This window comes from Argentina silus (assembly GCF_951799395.1).
Source record: "Argentina silus genome assembly, chromosome: 7".
Classification (NCBI taxonomy): Eukaryota; Metazoa; Chordata; class Actinopteri; order Argentiniformes; family Argentinidae; genus Argentina; species Argentina silus.
The window spans coordinates 16,076,403-16,101,667 of record NC_139661.1 but is presented as its reverse complement, the minus strand read 5'-3'; the positions used below and the strand labels follow the sequence as shown (position 1 = coordinate 16,101,667).

At 44.7% G+C, this 25,265-nt stretch overlaps 4 protein-coding genes across 5 annotated transcripts; 3 read left to right on the top strand and 1 right to left on the bottom strand.

The window, feature by feature from the left end:
* Nucleotides 1-184: 184 nt before the first annotated feature.
* rad17 (RAD17 checkpoint clamp loader component) lies at nt 185-7,125 on the bottom strand. The gene is made up of 16 exons (XM_083673101.1): nt 6,838-7,125; nt 6,436-6,699; nt 6,186-6,266; nt 5,579-5,747; nt 5,097-5,233; nt 4,891-4,943; nt 4,597-4,722; nt 4,283-4,352; nt 4,063-4,174; nt 3,605-3,802; nt 3,279-3,373; nt 3,054-3,200; nt 2,807-2,935; nt 2,560-2,680; nt 1,519-1,576; nt 185-1,104 (listed from the first exon to the last, which is right to left on the bottom strand). Exons 1-16 carry the CDS (start codon nt 6,880-6,882, stop codon nt 834-836), a joined length of 2,076 nt encoding a protein of 691 aa, XP_083529227.1. The 5' UTR covers nt 6,883-7,125; the 3' UTR covers nt 185-833.
* A 104-nt stretch (nt 7,126-7,229) lies between these two features.
* On the top strand, nt 7,230-9,981 carry ak6 (adenylate kinase 6). Its single transcript, XM_083672958.1, has 5 exons — nt 7,230-7,474; nt 7,833-7,925; nt 8,160-8,218; nt 8,439-8,584; nt 8,744-9,981. The coding sequence occupies exons 1-5, from the start codon at nt 7,438-7,440 to the stop codon at nt 8,931-8,933; spliced, it is 525 nt and encodes a 174-aa protein (XP_083529084.1). The 5' UTR covers nt 7,230-7,437; the 3' UTR covers nt 8,934-9,981.
* A 369-nt stretch (nt 9,982-10,350) lies between these two features.
* Nucleotides 10,351-15,652, top strand: marveld2b (MARVEL domain containing 2b). 2 transcript variants are annotated; one of them, XM_083673739.1, is made up of 7 exons: nt 10,351-10,425; nt 11,948-13,167; nt 13,321-13,356; nt 13,446-13,621; nt 14,261-14,432; nt 14,602-14,652; nt 15,035-15,652. In XM_083673739.1, the coding sequence occupies exons 2-7, from the start codon at nt 11,965-11,967 to the stop codon at nt 15,164-15,166; spliced, it is 1,770 nt and encodes a 589-aa protein (XP_083529865.1). In that variant the 5' UTR covers nt 10,351-10,425; nt 11,948-11,964; the 3' UTR covers nt 15,167-15,652. The 2 variants fall into 2 exon arrangements, with proteins under 2 accessions (XP_083529865.1, XP_083529866.1); XM_083673740.1 differs by lacking the exon at nt 10,351-10,425 and adding an exon at nt 10,935-11,066.
* Nucleotides 15,653-16,931: 1,279 nt separating this feature from the next.
* Nucleotides 16,932-25,151, top strand: oclnb (occludin b). Its single transcript, XM_083673738.1, has 9 exons — nt 16,932-17,076; nt 18,073-18,183; nt 18,483-19,218; nt 19,929-20,093; nt 21,709-21,806; nt 23,327-23,434; nt 23,752-23,923; nt 24,167-24,208; nt 24,355-25,151. Exons 2-9 carry the CDS (start codon nt 18,128-18,130, stop codon nt 24,451-24,453), a joined length of 1,476 nt encoding a protein of 491 aa, XP_083529864.1. The 5' UTR covers nt 16,932-17,076; nt 18,073-18,127; the 3' UTR covers nt 24,454-25,151.
* The last annotated feature ends 114 nt before the right edge of the window (nt 25,152-25,265 follow it).

Below are 25,265 nucleotides of genomic sequence, written 5' to 3'. Positions count from 1 at the left end.
TAATCTGTGAATCTTTCATACACAATGCCGGGCTAGTGGATATGATCTCTGATATGAGATGTGCGATATGATTTTGTGCACGTGGGGTTGAATAGACACTTGTACGATAGGCCTGTTGTTCATAAGCATTTAGGGGAAAATGACACCATTTGAAACAAACCAATTTTTTATTTCACTTCTGTCCACTGGGTGAAAACACGAAATGAGCAATTTGCAGGCTCATTTCACAAGAAAGGGTGATACTGTATATGAAAAAGTCTATTTGAAACTCTCTCATCACCCCCTACAACCATCAACTGTTCTACTACAGCAAAACAACATTTCAAGGACAAGTGCTGAAAAGGGCACTTTATTTGATTGTGACACAAATAAATATTTGCAATATTTCAAACTGTAACAAAGCAGTAAGGGCTACATTTGGGGGTAGCAATGAATCAATCGAACCACAACACCCAATACTGTTGCTTGTCAAATGTCGTCTTCTTCTTAATTTTGTGTCCAATCAGTGATTTCCATTTGATTTCAATTCAAGTCATGTCAGTCATTGAATTGGATATGTGAATAGAATATGGCGAAATCCATATGTCCTATCCAATAGCCGAGATCTGAGTTGAACTGCGACCAACAGAGGCAAAACACAAATAAATAACACACGCCATGACAATGATAATCATAACAAACAACAACACAGTGACAGACAAAGAATACCATAAACACACTTCTGTCATGTATGTGGTGATCACAGTAAGGCTAGGGGTTCAAGTAACGCTAGGGGTTGTGAGTGTCAACATTTCAGGAAGTCTTTAGGTCCTGTGATTGGAGCATCTGCCCTGTCAATCACTGTCATATTCCTCAATGAGCAAGTCCTCCTCCTCCATAAGGGCCTCAGTGGTGGTGGGCTGAGGCTGGCTGGGCGGGAGCTCTCCCCCCAGGCCCTGGCTGCTGGAGAGGGGAGGCTCCACAGAGGGCCCCCCCTGCTCTCCTGCTTCCCCAGGGAGGGTGCTGCTGGCTGGGTCGACGGTTGCAGCGACGGGGCCCTCCTCCTCATCACTGTCCACCTCCATCATCCCTGGGTCTTTGTCTGCTAAGGCCTCTAGTCTCAACCTGGATGGACGCAGAGGGAGAGGAACAGTGAGATTAAACAGCGTTTTCATATCAGTGACTTGGAAAAGGTGACAGAATGTTCCACAGCTGAAGACAGTAAAACAAAGACATAATTCAATGGGGGCAGAATGAGAAGAGTGATGCAGAAAGAGATGTATTCATGGATTGTGTCTATTCTACTAAGCAATACATTTCTATGGGCAACATTGCAAACACTCCAATCTAGGGCACCAACAAACTGAAAGAGAAGTGGAGGTATCTTTATTTATTTATTATTTTTTAATATAATATAATATATGCCATTTAGCTGATGCTTTTATCCAAAGCGACTTACATTGCAGTGAGTGCATACATTTTTCAGTATATATCTATGCCTTCTTTTCACTAATTCCTGTATTTTAACAGGTCACATACCTGCCAGGAAACCTCCTGAGGGGCAGGCGACCCACATCCTGAATGAAGGCTATTTGAGCTGTGAGATGGGGAGACAGAGAGAGGGAGATGGTTAGCACAAGCACCGCAACCTGAATTCTAATCAGCCAATTCATGTCATTGCGTTCATTTGCTGTGCTGTCACACGGGGCAGTGTCACTTTGCCCCATGGCTCACACACTAACAAGGACATTGAAACACAGCAAACCAGCTCTTAGCACACCAGAACATATAATGCTACAGGTGGATTGGGTTAGCATTGTAGCATACAGCACTGGAACTGGATTAAGTTAGCATGGTAGCATGCAACACTGAAAGTGGATTTGTAGCCTAGCGCTCCACACAAGCTAATCACTAGATTCAAGATTCAAGATTCAAAGTGTTTATTATCATTGGCACAGTAGAAAACATGTTTCCCTGTACAACGAAATTCTTACTTTGCTGTTCGCAGAATGCCAACCAATGTAAAATATACAATACAAAAGAATATACAATATATACTAAACAAATGTACAAGACAAACAAATGTACAAGACAAACCTGCTAGAGGCTAATCAGCCTCACAACACTGATGACTGCATGCTGCATAATGATATCCACTAATTGACATGATACTGCAGCTCCAGCTAAATAGGGTTCGCACAATAGCCTCAGAGCTTTGAAATGCAAATCCAAGTGTCTGTAACCACTCAGTTAGAGCAGCAGTCTCTGTCCTTCATATGATTTGAATAGCATTTGCATCAGTAATCCGAGTGAGGCAATGATATAGATCAGTGGAGTGAAGAGGAGAAAAGGGCAATGTTCTACTGGTGTTATAAAGCAGATGAAAGACGACATTTAAATTCAAAAGATGAGGATATTGCCCTCATGATCATGCATTTGGAGACATTCAGTTGTGTAACAAGGTACTTAACAAAGACTACAAACCATAACGCCACTGTATTTATCTGTGTTAAATGCATGGTGTGTTTGCTGACTGTTGTTCGCTGTGATTGTAATTGTGTGTGTGTGTGTGTGTGGTACCTTGGTTCCTCATAGGGTTGGTGAGCTGGGCCAGGTAAGGCAGTAGCTCAGTCTGCAGGCTCACAGGTGGAAGACAGAAGTTCACAAAGAACGACTGTGCGGCTAGGCAGTTTTCACGGTACTGAAAATCACACACACACACACACACACACACACACACGAATGACAGACAATTGTTTCATACTGTATACAGAATGTACATATACGCTGTGTGTACATTTTCCATGTGTATGTGTGTGTTTATTACTTTCTTGTTGACCAGTAGCCAGTTGGGTTTGTGCAGGGGTCTGAAGCCGGGAGACACATGTGCAGAGTTGGAGTGCAGGAGCCCCCTGGTGGCCACAGAAGAACCATACCCTCCCATGGTGTTCCGGGACTAAACACAGACACACAGACACACACAGTGTTACCAATGGAAAACCTCCATTCATACATGTATGAATTTGTTTTTTTCTATTCTATTCTGGCAATGTCAGGAGAAGGACAGCACTCACGCTCCACTCAGCAGAGAGGAAGTCAGCGTCAGACAGGTATTCGCTGGCCCGAGCCACGTCCTCCACATTAGAGAAGAAGTCCAGATAGTTCTGCTGCAGGTAGAGGTTGAAGAACTCCCCCGACATGTGGGACCGCTCGACCACCGACTGAGAGGGACAGAGAGAGGTTTTAAGAGGAGATACTGTGTGTGTGTGTTTGTGTGTGTGTGTGTGTGTGTGTGGTACCTCAGGATCGACTAGCAGTCTGTCTCTGTGGTGCTCCGACAGGTGGGCAGGCAGACTGGGCCCTTGGGGAACTTCAGAACCTTCAGAGCTTTCCCCTGTCAATCAGAAAGACACCAGCCAATGTTATCCATCATCTGTAACCTAGGCCCGCCCCTCCAACTCCGCAGGTGCTCAAGTTAGAAGTTGACATTTCTAAAAAAAGATGATCTGGTCCCTGACCTCCATCCTAACCTAAATCATTGGATGGATGAATCAGAAGTTAGGGGCAACTTCCACCTACTAAACTGGGGGTACTCAACACCAAAGATCACAGCTGTGTCACTCACTCTTGCAGTAGAGGATCTTGCCCAGGGCTCGGAAGAGAAAGAGGGAGGCGTCTTTCCCTCCAATAGCCTGCACGTCGTCCCGCCTCTCAGTGTCTTTTGACTTCCTCTTCCCACGTGTTGCTTTGGAGGCGGCTTTCCCCAGTGAGGTCGCTGCTTTGCCCTTCTTCATCGCCCACAGGCCCTTCTCCAATGAGCAGTCTGGACATTCACAATGGAGAAAAGGCATTACAAACGCAGGTACATTTAAAAGTGGTCCCCATTCCCTGGTCCTGGAAAACTACAGGGTGGGGAGGCTTTTGTTCCAGCTCAGCACTGACACAACTGATTCAGCTAATTATTAAGATTCCACCCGCCTCCCCTGGATAACAGTATCAGGTGTGTTCGCACTGGGCTGGGTCAAAAGCCTGCACACCCTGTAGCTGTGTGGGACCAGGTTGTATGGTGTCTGGCACCCTCACCTGTGAAAGAGGAGAACTGCAGGCTGTTGATGGCACTGCGGATGTCCCCTGAGCTCCCTGAACTCAACAGGTCCAGAGCAGCCTTGTCAGGAACAGAGATCCTGCCTCCACTCTGGACACCGACACACACACCGACACACAGACACACACGTAAGCCACAAACATATTTGCACTTGTATTGTAAGAAATATTATCAAACAGAAGAAGGGGATTCTCTCACCTTTCCTGCCTCCAGGGTCACAATCCGACTCAGAACCTTTATCATACTGGTGGGAGCTACAGGGTTAAAACTGGTAACAAGGCAAGAACCAAGACACTGGGCGTTAGACACAGAACCAGTTCTCATCAGTTCCTATGACCACATCAGGGGAGGCTGGTACCTCATTTTGTTCTCCATGCATTACAATGAGCCTGTCCTCCAATTTCTACCTCCTCCAGCCTCTACTGGACCACATGTATAGTGCAGATGCACAGTGTGAATACTGTGCACTACGGAGTATGCAGTATGTGAGTGTGTAGTGTCATGGGCCTCACCTGATGTTGAAGATGCCCAGCTCCTCCTGTACGTCTTTAGGGAAGAGCAGTCTGGAACTGCTGTCTCCACTCAGACTGTCAGACACGATGAAGACCAGGGGACGCCTGCCCGTCCTCACAAACCGCCTAGGAGAACACACACACACATGTATACGTATACGCACACGCGTGCACACACACACGCACACGAGAAAACACGTAGGATTCACATATACACAACTCGGTCATAGAGATAACATCATCAATTCATAATAGTCTACTCTTAATAAAAAATGTTAAACAAAATACCCTCACCTCAGTATATCATGCAGGGAGGCTGGCTGCCTGTAGAACTGGTTTGGAAAGTCCTGAGTGCAAGAGAAGTTACAACAGGTGTGAGCAACATAATTGATATGTCTAGCCTGTATTTGAGGGTATGAAATCGCATTCTTTGTCAGTGTGATCAACGACAAACATATGAAGTGCCAAAGAAACGTCATACAGTAACGTTAGGTAGGTACCTCCACAAGTATGAGCTTTCTGTCGGAGGCCCCTCCCTCCCCGCTCATCTGCAGGCGGTTGTACTTGTTGGCCCGGAGCAGGAACTCCTGGAACAAGCCCGTCTGGGAGCTGCCATAGAAACCATTGAACCTTGAGTCTGCTCACGGAAGATAAAAAAAATTAAATAATAATAATCACATTACTGAGGATAGCATACCATCACACTATCACACATTCCTGCTGGGACTTGAAATATTTATGCACTCACTGCAATGTATGCTACTTTGGATAAAAGCGTCAGCTAAATGGCATATATTATTATATTACGAAAAACACATTAAAAAAGGGCACTGAGAAGTTCTCTGAGGAGAAACTCTGAAACATACACGCAAATGAAGAGCAGTGAGAGGAAGTGTTTTGGGGTCTGAGGGGACTGGCATTAGACTGAATGATGTCACACTAGGCGCCACACTCTCTCAACAGAACTAGGCAGTTTCCTCACCAGGGTCGAAAGTCTGTCTGTAGGTGTCGGGGTCTGCAGCACGGTACTCTGAGAGGCTGGTGGGGTTGGTCCACTCCTGCACCCTGTAGCCCAGCTCCTGGGCCAGAACCTGGACCGTTGCACTCTTCCCACATCCCGAAGGGCCGGTCAGCAGCAGGATAGCGCCACCCTGTGGACAAGAGAGGAGAGTTTTTGAATCTTTATTTCAGCTTTTGACTGCTCTTCATACATATTCTGACGATCAAGTGACAGAGGTGTCTAAAACTGTGATGACCACATCACAGTCAAAATAGTGATTCACTGGGGGGCGCTTAGTGGCGTACGACACTAATGCGCATACCACATGATCGCAAGGTTCCTGGTTCGATTCCGACCCTCAACATACTGCATTTCGTTGTCTCTGTACTTCTACTCTGCACAATGACAATAAAGTTGAATCTAATCTAATCTAATCTTGCATGTCATCCCTCCTCTCTCTCACCCATCCTTCCTGTCAATCTCTACTGTCTCTATCCCAATAAAAGCAGAAATGCCCTAAAAACATATTAAATAAAAAGAAACAGTGATTCACTGCCACCCTTGGGAGTAATAACATAAAAAGCCAAACCTTTGCAGTGTTAGTGTCCACGTGGGCTCGTATCCAGTTCTCAACCTCCTCAATCTTCTTTTTGTGGACGGCCAGTTCAGCCTAGAACACACAACATGACTACTACACACATGCACATTCACACATTTCCTCACAAAACGAGAGCAGATAGTTATGTTTGATACAGTTGTAGGTGCATGGAGTACAACGTGTTCCGACCCAATCAGGTCTTTCAGGCATTCACATTATCCTGCAACCCAAATATGGTTACCTGAGAGTGGGGTGCGTGGGTGTCAACCCAGGGCTCATCCTGGTCTCCCTGCGCTGGCTCTTTAGAGGATGTGGGGATAGGAAGCTCGGAGCTGTTGGGGTCTGCCCTCCTCTTTCTGGGGCGTTTTCTGCCGCTGGGGTCGGTGCTAGCCGGCCGAGCCTTGCTCCCCTTGTTCTCACCAGACCGGGCTCCACTAGTGGAGGCGAGGGAGCGATTGGCACCCCCGAATATATCACCAAATGATGGCTCCACCCAACGGTTCAACTAAGGACAGGAGGAGATGTCAGCGCAGCACACACACACACACACACACACACACACACACACACACACACACACACACACACACACACACACACACACACACACACACACACACACACACACCTCCATGTGACTTACTTTGCTTGAGGATGCTTTTCCTCCAAGAGAAAGCTTTGACATCATAAGTTGTGGTGCTTCACATTGATCGCTGGTCAAAGCAACGCGAGTTTGCTAAACTTGCTAGCTAGTGGTTAGCTAGCTAGCTAAGTTGGATAGTTGACTGAAGCTCTTTTCAGCCAAAGTTTCTTGTTAAACCCTCATATAAGACGATCCCCACAGATGAGCATCAAGTTAACATGATTTCATGTTGTTGTTGTTGTTGTTGAAACTTTTCATTCCCTCGGTCCCTAACTGACGTCGGTTTGCATTTCGAAAACATCAAAATAACTGAGCGTTTTCCCTTTAAAATTGAGGTCCTTCACTGTAACGGGCGCGTCGCACTTACGTCACATTATTGCTGTTCATAACAGAGCCTTGCTGCCCGAGGAGCGCGTGTTCCAAAGATCTCTATTCAAGAAGCTTTAATCATATTTTTCGAGGTTGACTGTGGTCAAGTGTGTTACAGATAGCAGCGAATTAGCAGGTTTTGCCAGCAGAACGGACAGAAACCGAATTTAACAACATTACAAGTTATCTAAGCCATTCGTAGCTGTCACGTGTAGTTCGCAAGCAACAGCGATGAAAATCATGAAGCGACCAAATATTCTACTGACAGGTAATATATATAGACAGTGTAACGTTGTACTCTTCCTCAGTTTCTCTCGTGACTGACGATACCTGCAGAAATGTACTATTATGTCTTTAGATGCAGGCGTATAGCTTGCCATGTCGCTATGATGCTATACCGAATAAGTTTAGGAAATGATGCCTGAAACTGTTCTCCTGTGAAAAGCTTATGTTGAAGTTTCACTCTCGCAGTTTTTACATAACTACCCAATTTAAAAACAGTAAAGTAACATAGGCTGGGTACGTAATTACATGTCTTGGCAAGTAGAACGTATCAAGCAGGCATATTGATGATGATGATGATGGCGCATTGATGAAGATGATAATAAATATGGTCATTTTGTCAGGTACCCCTGGTGTAGGGAAGACCACACTGGGGAAAGAGCTTGCTGAGCGAACAGGACTCTCCTATGTCAATGTGGGCGACCTGGCCCAAGAGGGTAAGACACTGTTCTATGTACTACCATGGAGGACTATAACTACAGCTTTGATATGAGTGTTTATCCGACCTTTAACAGTGTTTTACACTGTATGAAGTGTAAGCCTTGTTAACATTAAGTACATACCTCATTGAGAGAAAAGGTATACCATTGAACATCGTGTAACACTGATAATGATGATGACCAAAATGATGATGATGATGATGATGGCAACCGCAATGTTTGTCTCTCTAGGACAGTTATTTGATGGCTTTGATGAAGAGTACCAGTGCCCAGTGTTGGATGAGGACAGGGTGAGTGATCACTCAGTCACAGTTGTGGACTTCTTCTTCCAATGCTTTTGTATGATGGTCTGACCAGGCTAGGCTCCACATCTTTAGACGGACATCTCAAGACAAAGTCAAGTTTTTGTGTATTAAGAGTTCTAAATCAATGTATTTTGTGTGCTCAGGTTTTCCATCACAATCTCAGGCTCAGTTTAGCCTGACTGTTGTATTTTTTCCTGGGTTCCAGGTGGTGGATGAGCTGGAGGATAAGATGGGGGATGGAGGTGTTATCGTGGACTACCATGGCTGTGACTTCTTCCCAGAGCGCTGGTTCCAAATCGTCTTTGTGCTCCGCACAGACAACACCAACCTCTACAGTCGGCTAGAGGGCAGGTGGGTGACGTGTGACATGTAATAGATATTAACCAACCCCAGCGATTTGATAATCATCTAGATTGGACTCCCATTATGAGATGTTCCTCCTGTGTTTTAGACACACTCAGATACTCACCCCCCCCCCCCCCCCCGACATGCTCTCTCTATTTCCTGTAGGGGCTACGCAGGGAAGAAGCTGCAGGACAACGTGCAGTGTGAGATCTTCCAGACCATCTACGAGGAGGCCATGGAGGCCTATAAGGAGGAGATCGTCCACCAGCTGCCCAGCAATGAGCCTGAGGACCTGGAGAAAAACCTGGATCAGATAGTGCAGTGGATAGAACAGTGGATCAAGGACAATAACTAGAATGGAAGGAACCAAAACAGTGCCTTGTGGATTTGCATAGTAACAACATTGGACACATACGAGTACATACTGGTCTATCAAAGACATGTATTGGCAACCAAACGCACTGTCAACCACTAACACACACACACACACACACACACACACACACACACACACACAGGTGAAAAACAGTTAGTTACCTTACTGAACAGAGGCCCAGGTTTCCATTGTAAAGATTTGTTTATTTCTTTCATGGACTGTAAATTTAACCACACCTGATTTTCAGATTAGAGGGCAGTTGTAATGTTGAGGTAGCAATGGTGCAAACACTGTTCATTGTCTTATCAACATCATGTAACACCATGTGATCTCATACTTGCATGGTTATATTTCGGAGGGAGGTTTTGTGTCATTTCAGAAAGGTGTATGGATAGAAAAATGGAATGTATAATAGGCCCCTGACAAAGAAAAATAAATGCTGCAGAATTTGTAGCATTGATTGGTTATAATCTATCAGGCACTTATGCAACCTCCAGGGTTGGGGGAGTTTCTTTGCATGTTTTGCATTCCGATGTTGATCTAAATCTAATTCAAAAATTTGATATGCCCCCTCGCCCCAATCTTATGCCTTTTGAGAAAACAATTTTTTGTTTGAAAATGTCTTATGTTCTGTTATGTTGATAATGTTTGTAGATATACACACGATAAGATATACACATAGATACCGGATTATTTTGTCACAATAATTATTCTTGCCCCCAGAAGGTTAATAATACAGTATTATCTTGACTCCACGGCATCAATTCTACTTCAGTGGTGCAAGTAAAGTATTACAGTTGAAGTATTTCCATGAAATACTTAAGGTTTTAATAACATTGATAGTTTTGTATGGGTAAAGCTTTATACAATGATGAATGATGTTGGAACCACTAAATAAAGAAGAGTAAATGCATTAATGGTCTTTTGCCGTGCTTTCTGTTATTTTAAACAAAATATTCGGTGTTATTCACATTTCAAAACTGATGTTTACTTCATTCAGCCATTAACTGATACAGCATGGTCTTCAGCTTTAATTGATTATACAACAGTAACCTCTACTGGCTGAGTGTCGAAACTGACTGAATTACAGTATCACTGAGCTTTGAGAAATCCATGCGCATTGGTGTATATGAATATTAAATAAATATGTATAATTATTAGTGTGTTATTAATATTCATTGATACATTTATTTATAATGAATTATGTGTGTTCATGATGTGTGGGAAGGGGTGGGGGCTGCTTGTTTTTGTATTGATGCCCTTAACAAAACGTCAAATGTGGTGAAATCTCCAGTTTCTGTTGCCATTTTGAGTGAGAGCGTCAGTCACACACTCTGGTTCGACTGCCCAGGTGGGTTTCACTATCCTACGTCACGTACAGGGATGGGTCGATCACGTGGTCACTTACCTGCAAGACCGTTTTGCGGAAGGCAATTGGCGGATAGATAACAGGTGGATTTATGAACGACAGGTAAGTGAATTTCAAATAATCTGAAACATAACATCACAGTCGCAATTGTTGGCATGTGACGGATTCTTCAAATTGATGTTGCCTAATAGACTTGTTATTAAATGTAAACTTGTGCCGGCGTGAATCGATTAGGCTGACCATACGTTAGGGCAACATCTCTCTCGGATTATTATTAGGAGATATTCGGAGATACACAAGCATAATAATTAGTATTAGGATATTGATATAATCCTAGTCACAGATCGGGCTAATCATTGAACTGAACAGTGTCGTACAGTATATGATGTCAAGGTAAAGCTACAATATATCTCCCATGTCAGATAAACTGGCATACATTAGTTTACTTTTCCCTGCAAATGGCAGTTGGGCTCGGCCCAGTTTAGTCACAGATTGATCAATTGTTTTTTGATTTATCCTCTGACCTGCAACACAGCAATCATGAATGTGTGTAGCAACAGGTCTTTGTAAACATGTAAACATGTAGGTCAGAGAGGCTGTCTCTTGTTTGTCCTCATTCCAGGTGTCTGAGTGAGGGAAGGCATCTAAACATTTGACAACTGTACAGCAAAGCCATACAAGTCTTGCTGATCGAGTGACTGCATGTGCAAGATGTATTCAACCGATCTTTTTCATCGTTGTTTGTGAGGTCAATTTATATTTAAAGCTATTATCTTTTACAAGTTGGATATTTTTATGGCCATTAGGTGTAGCCTTACTTGATTCAACATCACAGTCTCTTTACAGAGGAGTGGGCTCAAATGTCTAAGGTTTCCCATTCTAAACTTTTACACAGGTCTCACGCAAGCCTATGTATTTATCAAGTTGCCCTATACCGAATTCATTTTCTGTGGATTGTTTTTTGCAAATCTTAGCAGTTTGTTGGTGAAAAGGGATGTGCTTAATAAAGAAGGCAATTGAGGTGAATTTGAGGTTAAGCCTAAACTGTTGGTCTTATTGGTGAGGAAACAGAGTATCTGGTATTGTTCCATTTCCATGGTTCACGCCCAAGAATCTCCAGCAGACCCTAATTTAAGGCCGTTTGCATGCTCTTACTGTCTCAACCCCAGCACAGAGGGACTGACCATTGGTGTCATTTGAGTTAGCATACATGTCGGTTTTACACGTACTTGAAATTGGGAAATAGAATCACTTTTCAGTGATTATCGTAACATTCCTGGTCATTTCAATAATCATCATCTTGAGTTAAATCATCCAGAAAAAAATGCTATGCATACTGCACCACTTCTGTATTTCACACAAAAAACATGTACAACTGATCTCTTCCCTGGCTTTGTCTATTCTAAGCGAGGCATGAATCAAGTTCTTAGCCTGATTGTAACCCTGATCATGCCTCATCCCTGAGGTCCACAAGCTTTATTCTCTTAATGCCTGCATGTTTAAAGGATTATTTATGACTGTATCAAGTAGGCCATCTCTTGGCAATAGACTATGTTATTAGAGCTCCTGTGAATCCTGACTGCAGCCCCTCTCCTGGTCTCTCTCTCTCTCTCTCTCTCTCTAGGGCAGAGAACAAACATCATGGCCGGCTATAACGGCCACTTCGACCGGGTCCGAGGTGAACCGCTCTACGACCAGGTCCCTGTGGGTCCTCTCTGGAGGGACCAGGGACCCCCTCGCTCTATTGGGGACCTGCGAGGGGCCGAGCTGGCCTTGAGCTCGGACCCCCTGCCTCCCCCTCCCCTCCCGCATCAGCCCGCCGTGGGGCTTGGCTTCTACCCTAGCGACAACGAGGACCGCCTTGACAATGACCACGACGCTATGGACATCAAGCCCGTCCGCCGCTTCATCCCGGACTCCGTCAAGAACTTTTTCCGCAGCAGCAACCACAGCAGCAACCGGTTCTCCTTCCCCCCTCCCCCTTCTCCGCCCCTGACAGAGAAGGAGAAGGACTACCAGACCACGGTGGGCGTCCCTTGCTCCCCCCCCCACTCCCCTCCCCCTTCCCCCTCCCTCCCAGGCTCCTACCTGGACCCCTATGGCGGCTCGGGGGGCAGCTACAACTCCAGGAAGGAGCGGGACGCCATGCTGCTGGGGGCGGAGGCCCTTGAGTCCGTCTCGGGGGTCACCTTCCGCTCCGCCATGACCTACACGGAGCGCGTGGAGGAGTACCACCAGCGCTACGCCTACATGAAGTCCTGGGCTGGTCTCCTGCGCATCCTGGGCTGCGTGGAGCTCCTGTTGGGCGCCGCCGTCTTCGCCTGTGTCTGCGCGTACGTGCACAAGGACAACGAGTGGTTCAACATGTTCGGCTACTCCCAGCCCCAGATGTTCGGGGGGTTAGGCGGCGGGGCGGCCGCCTACGGGGGTGGGTCGACCCAGTACACGGGGCCCAAGACGCCGTTTGTTCTGGTGGTGGCCGGTCTGGCCTGGGTGGTGACTGTGATCCTGCTGGTGCTGGGGATGACCATGTACTACCGGACCATTCTGCTAGACTCCTCCTGGTGGCCCCTGACGGAGTGTCTGATTAACTTGTCCCTCGGGGTCCTCTATTTGTCCGGGGGGGTGGTCTACGTGAGGGACACAACCCGTGGGGGTCTGTGTAACTACCCCGTCTTCAACAACGGCGTCAACGGGGCCTTCTGCCGCACCGAGGCCGGGCAGAACGCTGCCATCATCTTCCTATTCGTCACCATGGTGATCTACTTTGTGGGCTCCGGCGTGTGTTTGAAGCTGTGGAGGCATGAGGTGGCGCGCATGAGGAAAGAAGCGCACGCCCTGGAGGTGAGGGTGTGATGCAAGACACACACACACACACACACACACACACACACACTCACAATCAGAATTACTGAGTACTGTTTTGTGGCAACAACATTTTCGTGATCTGTTCAGTTTCTAATGTCTTACTCTCCCCTCTGTCTGTTCATTGCTCAGATGAAAACAATTGGCTCTGAATTGCCACCATCTCTGGTAAGTCTCTAACATCACATTTTTATTTTTGTTTCAAACTAATCATTCAATGGAAACACTGTAACCGTGACTACCTTCTGCCTATACAGGTGGGTCCAGGTTCAGGGATGTCGAACCCGACCCCTCTCCCCACGGTCCAGCCGGAGGTTCTGGACGGTCAAGCCCATCCTCAGAACGCTCCACTGATGATGGAGCCAGAGATCCTGAGAGGTCATATTCCAGCGGGACACATCCCAAAACCAGTGGTCATTGCTGACTATGTGGCGTAAGTGCTGTAGTGGAGGGGGTTTGGAATCACGCTCTCGTGATGAGTTAGCCCTGACATGTAAACAACTGTGTCCACCTAAGACCCTAAGACCCTTCCCTCTTGCCCTAATGGTAGACACTTGGGTCTTCCACATGGGAGACCCGGGGTCGAACCTTGCCCATCACAGTAACCCATGACATCATGAGAGCCTGCAGTCCTAACAGGCAACTGTTGTTTATGTTTCTTTGTGGTAAGCTTCGGATATCAGGTGAATTAAAAATTTTTTTTTTTTTTTTTTACAAATTCTGCCGAGCAGAAAAGAAACGAGCATAGGCACACACTCTGGCTTTTAGTTGAACACCCCCTTTAAACTTAGTTCCCCCTCTTAGTTCCCTTTTCTTTTTCTTTTTTTCCTGATTGTGTTTTATCATGTTGTAATTTTGTATGATTGTAAATGATGTGTATGCAAGGCTAAAAGAGGGTAAAAGAGACCTTGGTCTCTATGGGACTACCTGCTAAAGCAAAGGTTACACTTGGATCAGGAACAATCTTGTACCTGCCCCATTGCCTCATGAGACAATGTCTCATGTCAGATGATTCCTCTCCACTGAACAATGGTACCTGTCCCCTTACTCCATCTACTCGCTGTCCATACAGGAAGTATCCTGCGATCCGTACGGAGGAGGGGAGGGACCAGTACAAGGCTGTGTTTAACGACCAGTACGCTGAGTACAAGGAGCTGCATGCTGAGGTCCAGGCCATGACCAAGAGGTTTGACGAGATGGATGAAATGATGCGCAACCTGCCTCCTCGTCCCTCCAGCCAACTGGTACTACTGACTATCTCTCTCTCTCTTTCTCTGTCTCTCTGAAACACACACACACACACACACACACACACACACACACACTCTATTTATACTGACCGTAATGAGGCAGTCATGATGATGTTTATGACAATGACTTTACAATTATTAAAAGACTCTTCCTATCTTTCAGGAGAAGGAGCGCATCAGTAACATTGTCCAGGAGTACCAGAGGAAGAAAGCGGTGAGTGATCACTAGTTTGAACTGATGTTTAGTCTTGTGTTTTTTATACAGTAATATCTCTTTTGAAAGTTTGTATGATGTCTTACACTTTTATCTCTGTCCCACCTACACCTCACCGTCACCGTCAGACACCGTCATGATGCATTATGCAGATATGCACTTGTGTCTGATGGCTGTCAGTTTCAGGATTACCTTATGAAACTACATGAGTAGACATGTCAATAGATTTGGGACTTCTTGGTTTCACTGATTTAGATGGCGCATGACATTTGGTGTGTGTGTGAGAGAGAGAGAGAGAGAGAGAGAGAGAACAGAGAAAAACAGAAAAGGAAAAGAGAGAAATACTTGCTAGTTTTCACTGGTTGTCCATTCCCATTGGCAGGACCCCACGTTTGTGGAGAAGAGGGAGCGATGTGAGTACCTGAAGAACAAACTCTCTCACATCAAGAACAAAATCAATGAGTACAACAAGTACAACAAGGTCATGGACTGGAACGACGGCTTCAGCAGCTAGACACACACACACACACGCACACAGAGCTAATTGGCTACATTTATGGAAACATTTAAGTCATTTAGAAACAACAAGACATAGTCAGACAGACAAACCCACAGACTGAGATGGTAAATAAATGTTATTGGTCACGTACATCGCATACAGCCGCAAGTGATATAGTGAAATGCTTTTTGAATCTAGCAGATTCCAGTACAGAATCTAGAATCTAGCACAGATTCCAGCACAGAATCTAGTATCGAGCACAGATTCCAGCACAGAATCTAGAATCTAGCACAGAACAGACATAGTTGATATTTCTGCTGAAATAAATTGGTGTTCAACTGAGAGAAGCAGAACTGAGCCACGTCCAGCTGAATGTGGTTACCTACACAACAGGGGAGGCTGGTGGAGGTAGAAACATGTGGTTGATACTGTTACTCATTCCATTCCATTCATTATAATGAGCCTGTCCTCCGATTTCTACCTCCACCAGCCTCCCCTGATGCCACTTGCCTTACCCTCTCACACAATGTACTTGGCCATACTATCTTGTGGTATTAAATGGGAGTAGGGGTTGAACTTAACTTGCCAGTTTAAACTGAATAAAGTTGTTTTGCCATTGAAGGTAGATGATGCTCTTTTTTTACAAGTACAGTGTCCACAGTGTCTTATCCCTGGTTTATTGTTAAACAATACAGTGATTGATTTTGATCATACATTTTTGTGTATTATTTTTTTTGTTTGTATGTTTTTATAAAACTTTACAAAAAAAACATTGTGTTATGTATTGATTGGTCATTGATTTCACACTCTCCTTAGCAGCCAATTTAGAAAGCACCATGCAGCAGTAGCTGTGTTTGAGTTGCCACTTGCCAGTAGCTCATATTTGCTAGTCATGTATAAGTGCTTGTACTAGGAACACTTGAGTGAACCTCGTGCCACAGTTTAACAACTTAAAAACAAGTTTAACAACTTAAAAACAAGTTTTAAAAAAAAAGAAGTGTATTGACTATAATTCTAGCCATAGGCTAATCTTGTCTATCATCACTGACTATCCTTCTCAAATATTAAACATAATTCCACGTAGTTGATGCTGTCTTAGGTTGCTTCTTGTGAATGTGGTCAAGAGAAATTAGGAATGGACTGGACTTAGTTGGGGGTGGGTACGATATCTGTCAATTAGTTTCCCCAGGGCAACCTTCCTCACCCCTTATAAAATGGCTGTTGTTGGTGTCATTACGGCCAGGAATACAGGTAGTAGCCTGGAGGACCGGTTTAGAATAGAACAAGGGAGAGCATTGGGCGTCCTCTCTATTCAAACTACGCCGTGTCAGGTTATGCAATTCCCCACAGTCTGAAACCTCAAGGTGTCACCTTACCGCATATGATCAGGAAACTAACAAACAGGTGTCTGGGAAACTACGTTGTATCATCACCTATTGAATCATTTATCATCGCCTGTTAAATCATGACTTTCTCCATTGAAATATTTTAGGGATCTCATTTTAATTAACCAACGTATAACACATGATGTGTAAAATATGATTGTATATGTCCAAATTTAAGATAATCTAAATGCATCCAAACCTTTGCTCCCATTCGTATTTCATTCTCTTTAGGTTTATTGTAGATCTTGATGAGGATTTGGAAGTACAGAGTAAGGTGGTATAGACTTGGCATGGAATGGCATGCAGTGCAAACAAAGATTGGAGAGACTGGTTTGAGATTTTTTTTACAATAGTGATCTGTTCTGTTTGGGGGAGGGTGAATAGGTTGTCATCTGGTATGAGAGAGAGCGACCCAGCGCTCAGTTGAACGGTGACGCGCATACGTGTGTACTGTACCACGGTAGGTCTATTAGCATACGGAGTCTCGGCCGACCTCGATAGAGTGGTTGATTAAACGCCGTTTGTTTCTCCGGCGAACAGGTGAGTTTGCGGTCGATGTTTAATTGTTATATTCATCTTAATTGTACTTGAGTTATATGTTTTGAGTTTTTAAGATTTAAAACCTATTTGAGATGTTTAATTGGTTTCATAATAAAGGAGAATACCCAGCGGATGTTTTTTGGAGGAGCTGTTTTTTAAATAAACTATTGCCTGCCGAGGTTATTATAGAGAACATTTTGAATTGGCTTTCAAACCTATACATTGAGAAAAAAATATTCTGATGTAATACTAATCATCCGATGCCTACTATTTATCGTGTTTGATGCTTATTATTGTTGCACCCAGACAATTGTTTTATCTGATTCACGAAACGAAATGTCAATAATTTCCCTCATTTTGTAATAGTTTTTTTCTTTTTATTAATTAAATGTAACCTAGGCCTACAGTTTATATTATATTATAGAATTTTCCAAATTAGAAACGGCACAGATATATTAACATCGAATGTAATTGTCAAAATAGTGAGCCATCTCTTTAAAGTTGTCGATTGAAGTCTGTTATTGTAGCCTCCATTGGCGTCTAACTGCATCTTACTAGGCTAAATGCTGTAAAATGTCTGACATGTTTATGCTAAGAAACACAAAGACAGCATGTGGTGTTCGTTCTACAGCCGCTGGTCCTTGGGATGGTTTCACCCTCTCCTTAGCAGCCAAGCTCCATGCAGTAGCTGTGTTTGAGTTGCCTGGAGTCAATAGCTTATATTTGCACTGGCCACTAGAGCCAAGTCAAGTGACTTGACTGACACTAGTATTTTCTACTTGCTTGTGCTAACACTTGAGAACCACATGTTACACCTTCTATAAGATACCATTTGACATTTGTAAAGGAAAGGGACTGACTTTTTTGAATGATGACATTTTGAGTGATCTGATGAGAGACATCCTTCAACATCACTCTTTCCTCCATCCATCATTGGATTCTCTCACTGAGAACTGGCTTAGTTATGTAATGGTTATGTGTATGTTTATTTAACAGAAAGTACTCCTGACTTGCTGAGCTGAAGATTTGAGCCCCGTAGGAGGACCCCACTATGCCTCCTCACAACAAACGCAGCCCCCCTCCTTACCAGCCAGAGAGCAGTCGACAGTAAGTCATCCCCACCTCCAGTCCACACTCATCCAACACTCATCCTTCATCTGTATTTATCCCAGAGTAGTCAATCCCCCCACCTCACTGATCATTCCTGTTACACTCACCCCAACACCGCTCTCCCCTCTCCGTACTGCACTCATCCCAATGTACTCATCCAAATTGTATTCATCCGAGCTGCACTCAGCCCCCCCCCCCCACCTAAGTCACCCCACCACACTTATACAGGAATATTGTACTGATTATGTATGTACAGTATATATCAAGATTACTCTCTTCCCTCTCCTTCGCGGTAGCCATGGCAGCAGGCACAAACACAGCGAGCGGATCTCCAACCCCGCCTACTCCTACTACCCCAAGGAGGAGCTCCTCCACTTCTACCTCTGGAAGTCTCCCCCTGGCGTGATGAAGATCATCTCCATCATCATCATCATCATGTGCGTGGCGGTGTTCGCCTGCGTGGCCTCCACCCTCGCCTGGGACTACGACGTGGGCCTGATGGGAGGCGGCATCGGCACCGGGCTGGGCATCGGCGGCGGAAGCTATGGCGCCGGAAGCTATGGCGGCGGAAGCTATGGTGGCGGATCGTATGGCGGTGCGGGCTCGTTCGGTGGCGGCTCGTCCTACGGCGGCGGCGGCATAGGCGGCAGCTCCTACGGCGGAGTGGGTGGCGGCTACGGTGGTGGAAGCCAGACCAGCCCCAAAACGGGCAAAGGCTTCATGATCGGCATCGCCGCCATCACCTTCATCGTGGTGCTCATCATCTTTGTCCTGGTGGTGTCACGGCAGAGCACGTCCCGTTCGCCCAAGTTCTACCTGGCGGCCATTATCATCAGCGCCATCCTCGCCATTCTGATGCTGATTGCCACCATTGTGTACCTGGTGGCGGTGAACCCCACGGCCCAGACCTCCAGCTCCATCTACACCAACCAGATCCGCCAGCTGTGTTCCCAGTACCAGAACCAGAACCAGGCCCAGGGCATCTTCATCAACCAGTACCTCTACCACTACTGTGTGGTGGAACCACAGGAGGTGAGCTGGATCTGTTCAGAATCTTCTCAGGAACCTTAACTCAATCAATCAATTATGATATGATTTGTTAGGAGGTAACAATAGGGCTCTGAATTGCTACAGTTATGTTGTGATTAGAATGATGACCAATCACACACTAGGCACTCACACCATATGCTTGTTCAGAAAAGCGCTATACAAATAAAGGTAGTAGTATTATTATTATTACCTGATGTTGCTGCCCCTGTCAACACTTTTTCAGCATCTGTAAAGCTTCCTTACCTGGGTATTTAGCCTTGGACTTTAGCCCATGTATGTAAGGAACCTGCTGGTGTCGACTACTGTATACTCACCCATCCCCCCCCCCCCCCCCCCTGGCCATAGACATAGTAACTAACTGTGCTCTCCCCTCTCTCTAGCAGTGTGACTGCTTGTGGCACTTATTCTTATAGAAAGTCTTACTTGCAGTGATTGTGATGTATAGTTGTTTCACTTAGTTTAGGCAAATGGAAGTCGCTCTGGATAAGAGCATCTGCTAAATGACTCAAATCTGAATGTCTCTCCCCCCCAAAGCCAGGCCATAGCCATTGTTGCTGACTGTTCTCCCCCCCCCAGGCCATAGCCATTGTTGCTGACTGTTCTCCCCCCCCAGGCCATAGCCATTGTTGCTGACTGTTCTCCCCCCCCCCCCAGGCCATAGCCATTGTTGCTGACTGTTCTCCCCCCCCCAGGCCATAGCCATCGTCCTGGGGTTCCTGGTGTTCGTGGGTCTGATCATCCTGCTGGTGTTTGCAGTGAAGACCCGGAACATGATGCGTCGCTGGGGCAGAGAGCGCATTCTCTGGGAGGAGGTGAAGGTCATGAGCGACGGCGTGCCTCACACCATCGGAGAGTGGGTGAGTGTGTGTGTGTGTGTGTGTGTGTGTGTGTGTGTGTGTGTGTGTGTGTGTGTGAGAGAGAGAGAGAGAGAGAGAGGCGTGAGGGACTGGGTTAGTGGCAATGAATGAGTTACGAGAGGCAGTGAAGAGGAGATGGTGGGATTAGTGGATTACATAGTCTGAAAGCTCTTCTGAGAAGTAGTAATGATTTTGTGTATGTTTCTGTATGGAAGCTAAATGGTAATCAGTACATGTTCAGTTATTGCTTCATGTAGATATTACTTTTTTTACTGCACACACAGGTAGGGGTTACATTGGGATTAAAAATGAGTTCCTAGGCTCTACAATGAATTGACTGACAGGGAGGGAGGATACATTTAACTGCCTATGTAGCTATTAAGGCTGTGAAACAGCATTCCACTTCATTCCCGCCCAATTCTATGTGTGTTTGAGTTCACATTGGTAGGCTACAGCTACAACATGGCTTTTAACAATTGTGCAGGTGTGTGCGTGTGTGCGTGCGTGCATGCGTGTGTGTCAGGTGCTGGAACAGGGAGGGAGGGAGGGAGGGAGGGAGTGTGTGAGTTTCATGTCCAGTTTCTGGGTGTGGTGTAAGGCACTCTCATTTCTAGTGTGATGTCTTGCCTTGTCATGATGATGATGATAATGGTGATGGTGGAGTTGATTCTTGAGGTACTGTAACATCCAGGTGCAAGAGATATTGGCATTTGTTGAAGAGGTGCCTTCTTTATGCATTTCAAACCAATGAAGCGTTTGTATTCAAACCAGCTTCAGTAACATGGGGTTGGGGGTACTCGACGACTGACATGCGCATATTTAAGTCTCAGCAGCTCTGATTGGCTGGGAGGTCCCAGAGTTCCTGTCTCTGGCTGTGATAGTATCTGTGGTATTTGGGCTGTGCAGGGGGGGGAAGTGGAGGAACCGGTTAGGCTTGGATGGTAGCGCTCAGGCTGTTTACCACACAGAGACGATAGTTCACCGCTGTGAAAATTAGGCCAATGTATGGGAGGGAACCTGAGAGGAACCCACAGGGAGCTGTCTAAACTACACCCACACACACTAACCCTGTAGACTTGGCAAAGAAGGAAACAAAATAGTGGGTTGCAATGAAACTTCAGTGAATGTCATGTGTTTGTCATGTCAGACAAGGCAGTCGAGTCAGTGTTGAAATAATAACTGGTTTGGTTTTGTTTACTTTCTGTTTCGTTAGAGGCACCAGCATACAGGAGCAATAAGCGCACAAAGTTTCCTACTGTTCACAGCAAATTGGCCATAACAATTTGTTTCTGTCTGAAATTAAATGAAAACAACCTTTGATAAGGAAAGATATTTATCTCTCTCACTCTCTCTCTCTCTCTGACTTGCCGTGTTTATTCCTGCACAACTTTTGTTGATTCTCTTGCATTGGCAGGTGTGCTTTCACCTCTGACCCAATGTGATCCACTTATTACATAAAACAGGATACAAAAAGATTGTTTTTGTAGAGATTGTTCTCTTATTAAACCATATATTCCAGTTTACTGTATAACATCCTAACAAACCTGTTGTGGATTGTCTGCACAGTGGTTGTTTATTATCATGACCCCTGACCTCTACCTCCTCTCTCCTGCAGGTGAATAACGTGTCCGGTGAGCCAGAAGCAATGTTGAATGACTACAACGAAAAGGTTGGGGGCTCCAGGAACTACCTGGACCAGCTGTACCTTCCAGGGTAAGGGTAACCAGCAGGGTTTGAACTGGGAACCTCTTGTATGGATCCTACAGACGTAAACCATTATACCAAGAGGACATCCTCGTGGTATGAGGGACATATCTGGGCTTAGATGTTGCAGGGCCTCATCACAAGACAGTGATTCACCTCCGCTACTTAAGGCTGTTTGGTGGTCTCATTGAGGGCATCATCAGAACGCTGGTACTAGTCAGAGCCATAGATATTGCCAAACTGTCCTCCATCTTCTCACCAAACATTCCATGACAATAACATTCTTATTTACATTCTAAATACAATGCAATTTATGGATCATTTGGTTCCAACATGGCACCCATGAGCTTGAACACACATAGAGTTAGCCAAACTCTGTATATCCATGGCTCTGGTGCTAGTGGAATTAAAGGACTAGGAGGAAGTAAAGTGACTTATTTAGTTTTGGAATCCAGGTTGCTTCACCCGTATGGTTTCACCTGCCGACGACAAAGTATTTCCTAAACAGAGAGAAAATGCCACGCAAGACATTCTTCTGGCAAGGGCAGGGCAGGGCAGAGGAGACACAGGACGCACTGTGTGATTATATAAAGCAGTTGGCAATCTGGATCATTATTAAGAAACGAACACCTACTGTTTAAGACTTAAACATAAAGAGAGAAGTACACAATTTCACTTCCACCTGTGTAGTGTTTGGATGGAAGTGTATCATTAGCATTTTAGTTGTCTAGCAGATGCTCTTATCCTGGGCGACTTACGTTCGCCTAAAGTAAGTGGAAAAAAAACGATACACCTCAATCATCACAACTAAGACTTTCTATAGGAATATTGGCTAGAAGCAGTCACAGTGCTAGAAAAGGGAAGAGAACAATTGTTAGTTTATTTTGTATTTGTTTATATAGACATATGGTGTGTCATGCCAAACTGTGTGGATGAGTCTACAGTATTCTAGCTACAGTATGCCACATTAGAAACTAGAAGGAAGATAGCCTATTTCCTGTTACATGACAGGGCTTTTTGGGGATCTGACCAGAAGTTGGTGGAATGTCTTAGTGCTCAGGAACCTTTGGAATGCATTCTGTGGCACAATCTTTCGATGAGCGTTGTTGTTCTAGAGATGGAGTCATTATGACTTCACTTGATCAAGACTAGCCTGTTTCAGAGACAATGGACAAAACTAACAGACTGCTATGAATAGATAGATTCTGGTGCTACTTGTTTTACAATCCCCAGATACACAGCTTTTGGGGTTACTTCAACTGGAAGTTCATTTGAAATATTGTATTTATAGTATGGTATTTCATTGTAAAAAGATTGGATTTGGGTCACATGGAGAGAAATCTGTGTATTCCATAATAATGACTGTAGAACTGTATCTAAGTATTGTACTGTTTTTAATCCTTGAAAAAATGTTGTGCGCACCGTTGTACTCAAATAGCTGAGGCAACTTTATATGCATTTTAAATATGTGAAACAAATTCACTCATTAATTTGTTCATTTTGATTGATTTCTTATTTTGTTCTTACAGGCAGTCTGACGTGACCAGCTCTTTGGGAGGTCCGAAGAGCAAGCTGAGGGACTACGACACTGGAGCAGAGTCTGGAGGAGAGGACCTGGATGAGGCGGACTTTGACATGTGAGTGGATGATGTACGCGTGCGTGCGTGTGTGTGTGTGTGTGTGTGTGTGTGTGTGTGTGTGTGTGTGTGTGTGTGTGTGTGTATATATATAATATTTGACATGTGAGTGGATAGATGATAGGAAGGGTGATTGTGGTGAGGGTTAAGGGGAGGGAAGTGGTGCCAAGAGGGTCGGGCCATGGAGTAGTTTTCCCCATCAGAGCGCTCTTGAGATATCAAATAGTTTTTACGTTTATTTGTTTTCAATAATAAATCTTCTCTCTCTTTCTCGCTCTCTCTCTCTCACACACACACACACACACACACACACACAGTGAGTATCCCCCCATAATGAATGAGCAGGAGCGACTGGACTACAAGCGGGAGTTTGACAGGGCCCACCTGGAGTACAAGGGCATGCAGGAAGAGCTGGATAACATCAACATGGGCCTGGCTGACCTGGACAAGGAGCTGGACAGACAACCTGAGGGCAGCCCACAGTTCCTGGTGAGGGCTGTGTGTATGTGTGTGTGTGTGTGTGTGTGTGTGTGTGTGTATGTGTGTACGTGCATGCACGTTTGAAAGAGAGAATCTGTGTATTAAGTTGATATACTGTAAGAGGGAGCATGAGTACCGGTATGATAAAATGATAGATCTCTTCCCCAAAAGGAGAATTGAGTCCTGTAGTGTTCCTTCAGTCAGAGTATTGATCATTAAAGCTCACACACGTGTCTGACTCTTTTAAAACAGGATGCTCTGGATCAATACACCAAGCTGAAGAATATGAAGAAGGTATGTTCATGTCATGTAATATCACATTTTAGCTATATTAGCATTAGCATCTCTACTCAACCTACAGTACATGGATTTGGGAAACCATTTAAGGTTGTTCACTTCTTTCTCCTCCTCCTCTTCTCTCCCTCCTCTTCCCTCCCTAGTCTTCAGACTACCAGATGAAGAAGAAGAAGTCCAAGTACCTGAAGTCCAAACTATCCCACATCAAAAGGAAAGTCAGCGAGTACGACCGCAGACCATGAACCCTCAACTTTTCAATGTGATATGAAGATGTTTTTTTTTTTTCCAATAATGTTTTTTGTTGCTGTTGAAATGCAGCATCTTGGAGCTTGGATGCTGAAACTCAGGTTAGGATGAGGTTACAGCGCCCTCTATGGCAGCGACAACAACATTGCACATTGTTCCATCCTTTGAAATGCTTGTAATCAACTATTTTAAGTTCTCAGGGGGGTTCTCGTTCCCTATCAGAGCTTTTAACTGTAAAAATCAATACTTCGTATGGCAATATGGAATGAATGGTACTCTCTTATTTTAGCCAATGTTTTATTCATGCCACTGTTGGTGTTTGACACAGCAGTGTCAGTTGTCATCCAGTGAATTCATTGTTTCTCCCTGGTATTAACTGTTGTTAAAGCAAATGAACAATGTAATTTATAAGCTTAGTCTTACAATGCTTGGTCTCTTTGTAAATTCCCAGAAATGTCTTTTGCCATTGTACATTTATTTTATACACACATGTAAATCTAGCTATACTGTACATTTCTGCCTGTTAGTTTTACGAAACTGATTAATGCAAGCATTCTGATATTAAAGATGTGTGTCTGTATCAGAAGATACAGAAACAGATTGGTGAATATTTGGCCTTGATAAGATACCTTGGTGAGGACACGTATCATTTTGTATGTGTAAATATGAGTTTTAATAAAAATCTGTGAAGGAATTGTTGGGTGTATTCAATGACTTCACATGTTGCTTGTCCAGGTTATCTATTGCTTTCAAAAGAGTTTTCCATGTCTGCAAAAAAAAAAATGTGTGCCTCTAGAAAAATTACATT

Coding starts and splice junctions, on each gene's coding strand:
- rad17 (XM_083673101.1), bottom strand. CDS start 6,882: ATGATGTCAAAGCTTTCTCTTGGAGGAAAAGCATCCTCAAGCAAA. Junction 5,748..6,185: donor TGGACACTAACACTGCAAAG/GTTTGGCTTTTT, acceptor TCTTGTCCACAG/GGTGGCGCTATCCTGCTGCT. Junction 1,577..2,559: donor CAACCCTATGAGGAACCAAG/GTACCACACACA, acceptor CCCATCTCACAG/CTCAAATAGCCTTCATTCAG.
- ak6 (XM_083672958.1), top strand. CDS start 7,438: ATGAAAATCATGAAGCGACCAAATATTCTACTGACAG. Junction 7,926..8,159: donor GGGCGACCTGGCCCAAGAGG/GTAAGACACTGT, acceptor TTGTCTCTCTAG/GACAGTTATTTGATGGCTTT. Junction 8,585..8,743: donor TACAGTCGGCTAGAGGGCAG/GTGGGTGACGTG, acceptor TATTTCCTGTAG/GGGCTACGCAGGGAAGAAGC.
- marveld2b (XM_083673739.1), top strand. CDS start 11,965: ATGGCCGGCTATAACGGCCACTTCGACCGGGTCCGAGGTGAACCGCTC. Junction 13,168..13,320: donor AAGAAGCGCACGCCCTGGAG/GTGAGGGTGTGA, acceptor TTCATTGCTCAG/ATGAAAACAATTGGCTCTGA. Junction 13,622..14,260: donor GTCATTGCTGACTATGTGGC/GTAAGTGCTGTA, acceptor CTGTCCATACAG/GAAGTATCCTGCGATCCGTA.
- oclnb (XM_083673738.1), top strand. CDS start 18,128: ATGCCTCCTCACAACAAACGCAGCCCCCCTCCTTACCAGCCAGAGAGC. Junction 19,219..19,928: donor GTGTGGTGGAACCACAGGAG/GTGAGCTGGATC, acceptor TCCCCCCCCCAG/GCCATAGCCATCGTCCTGGG. Junction 20,094..21,708: donor CTCACACCATCGGAGAGTGG/GTGAGTGTGTGT, acceptor TCTCTCCTGCAG/GTGAATAACGTGTCCGGTGA.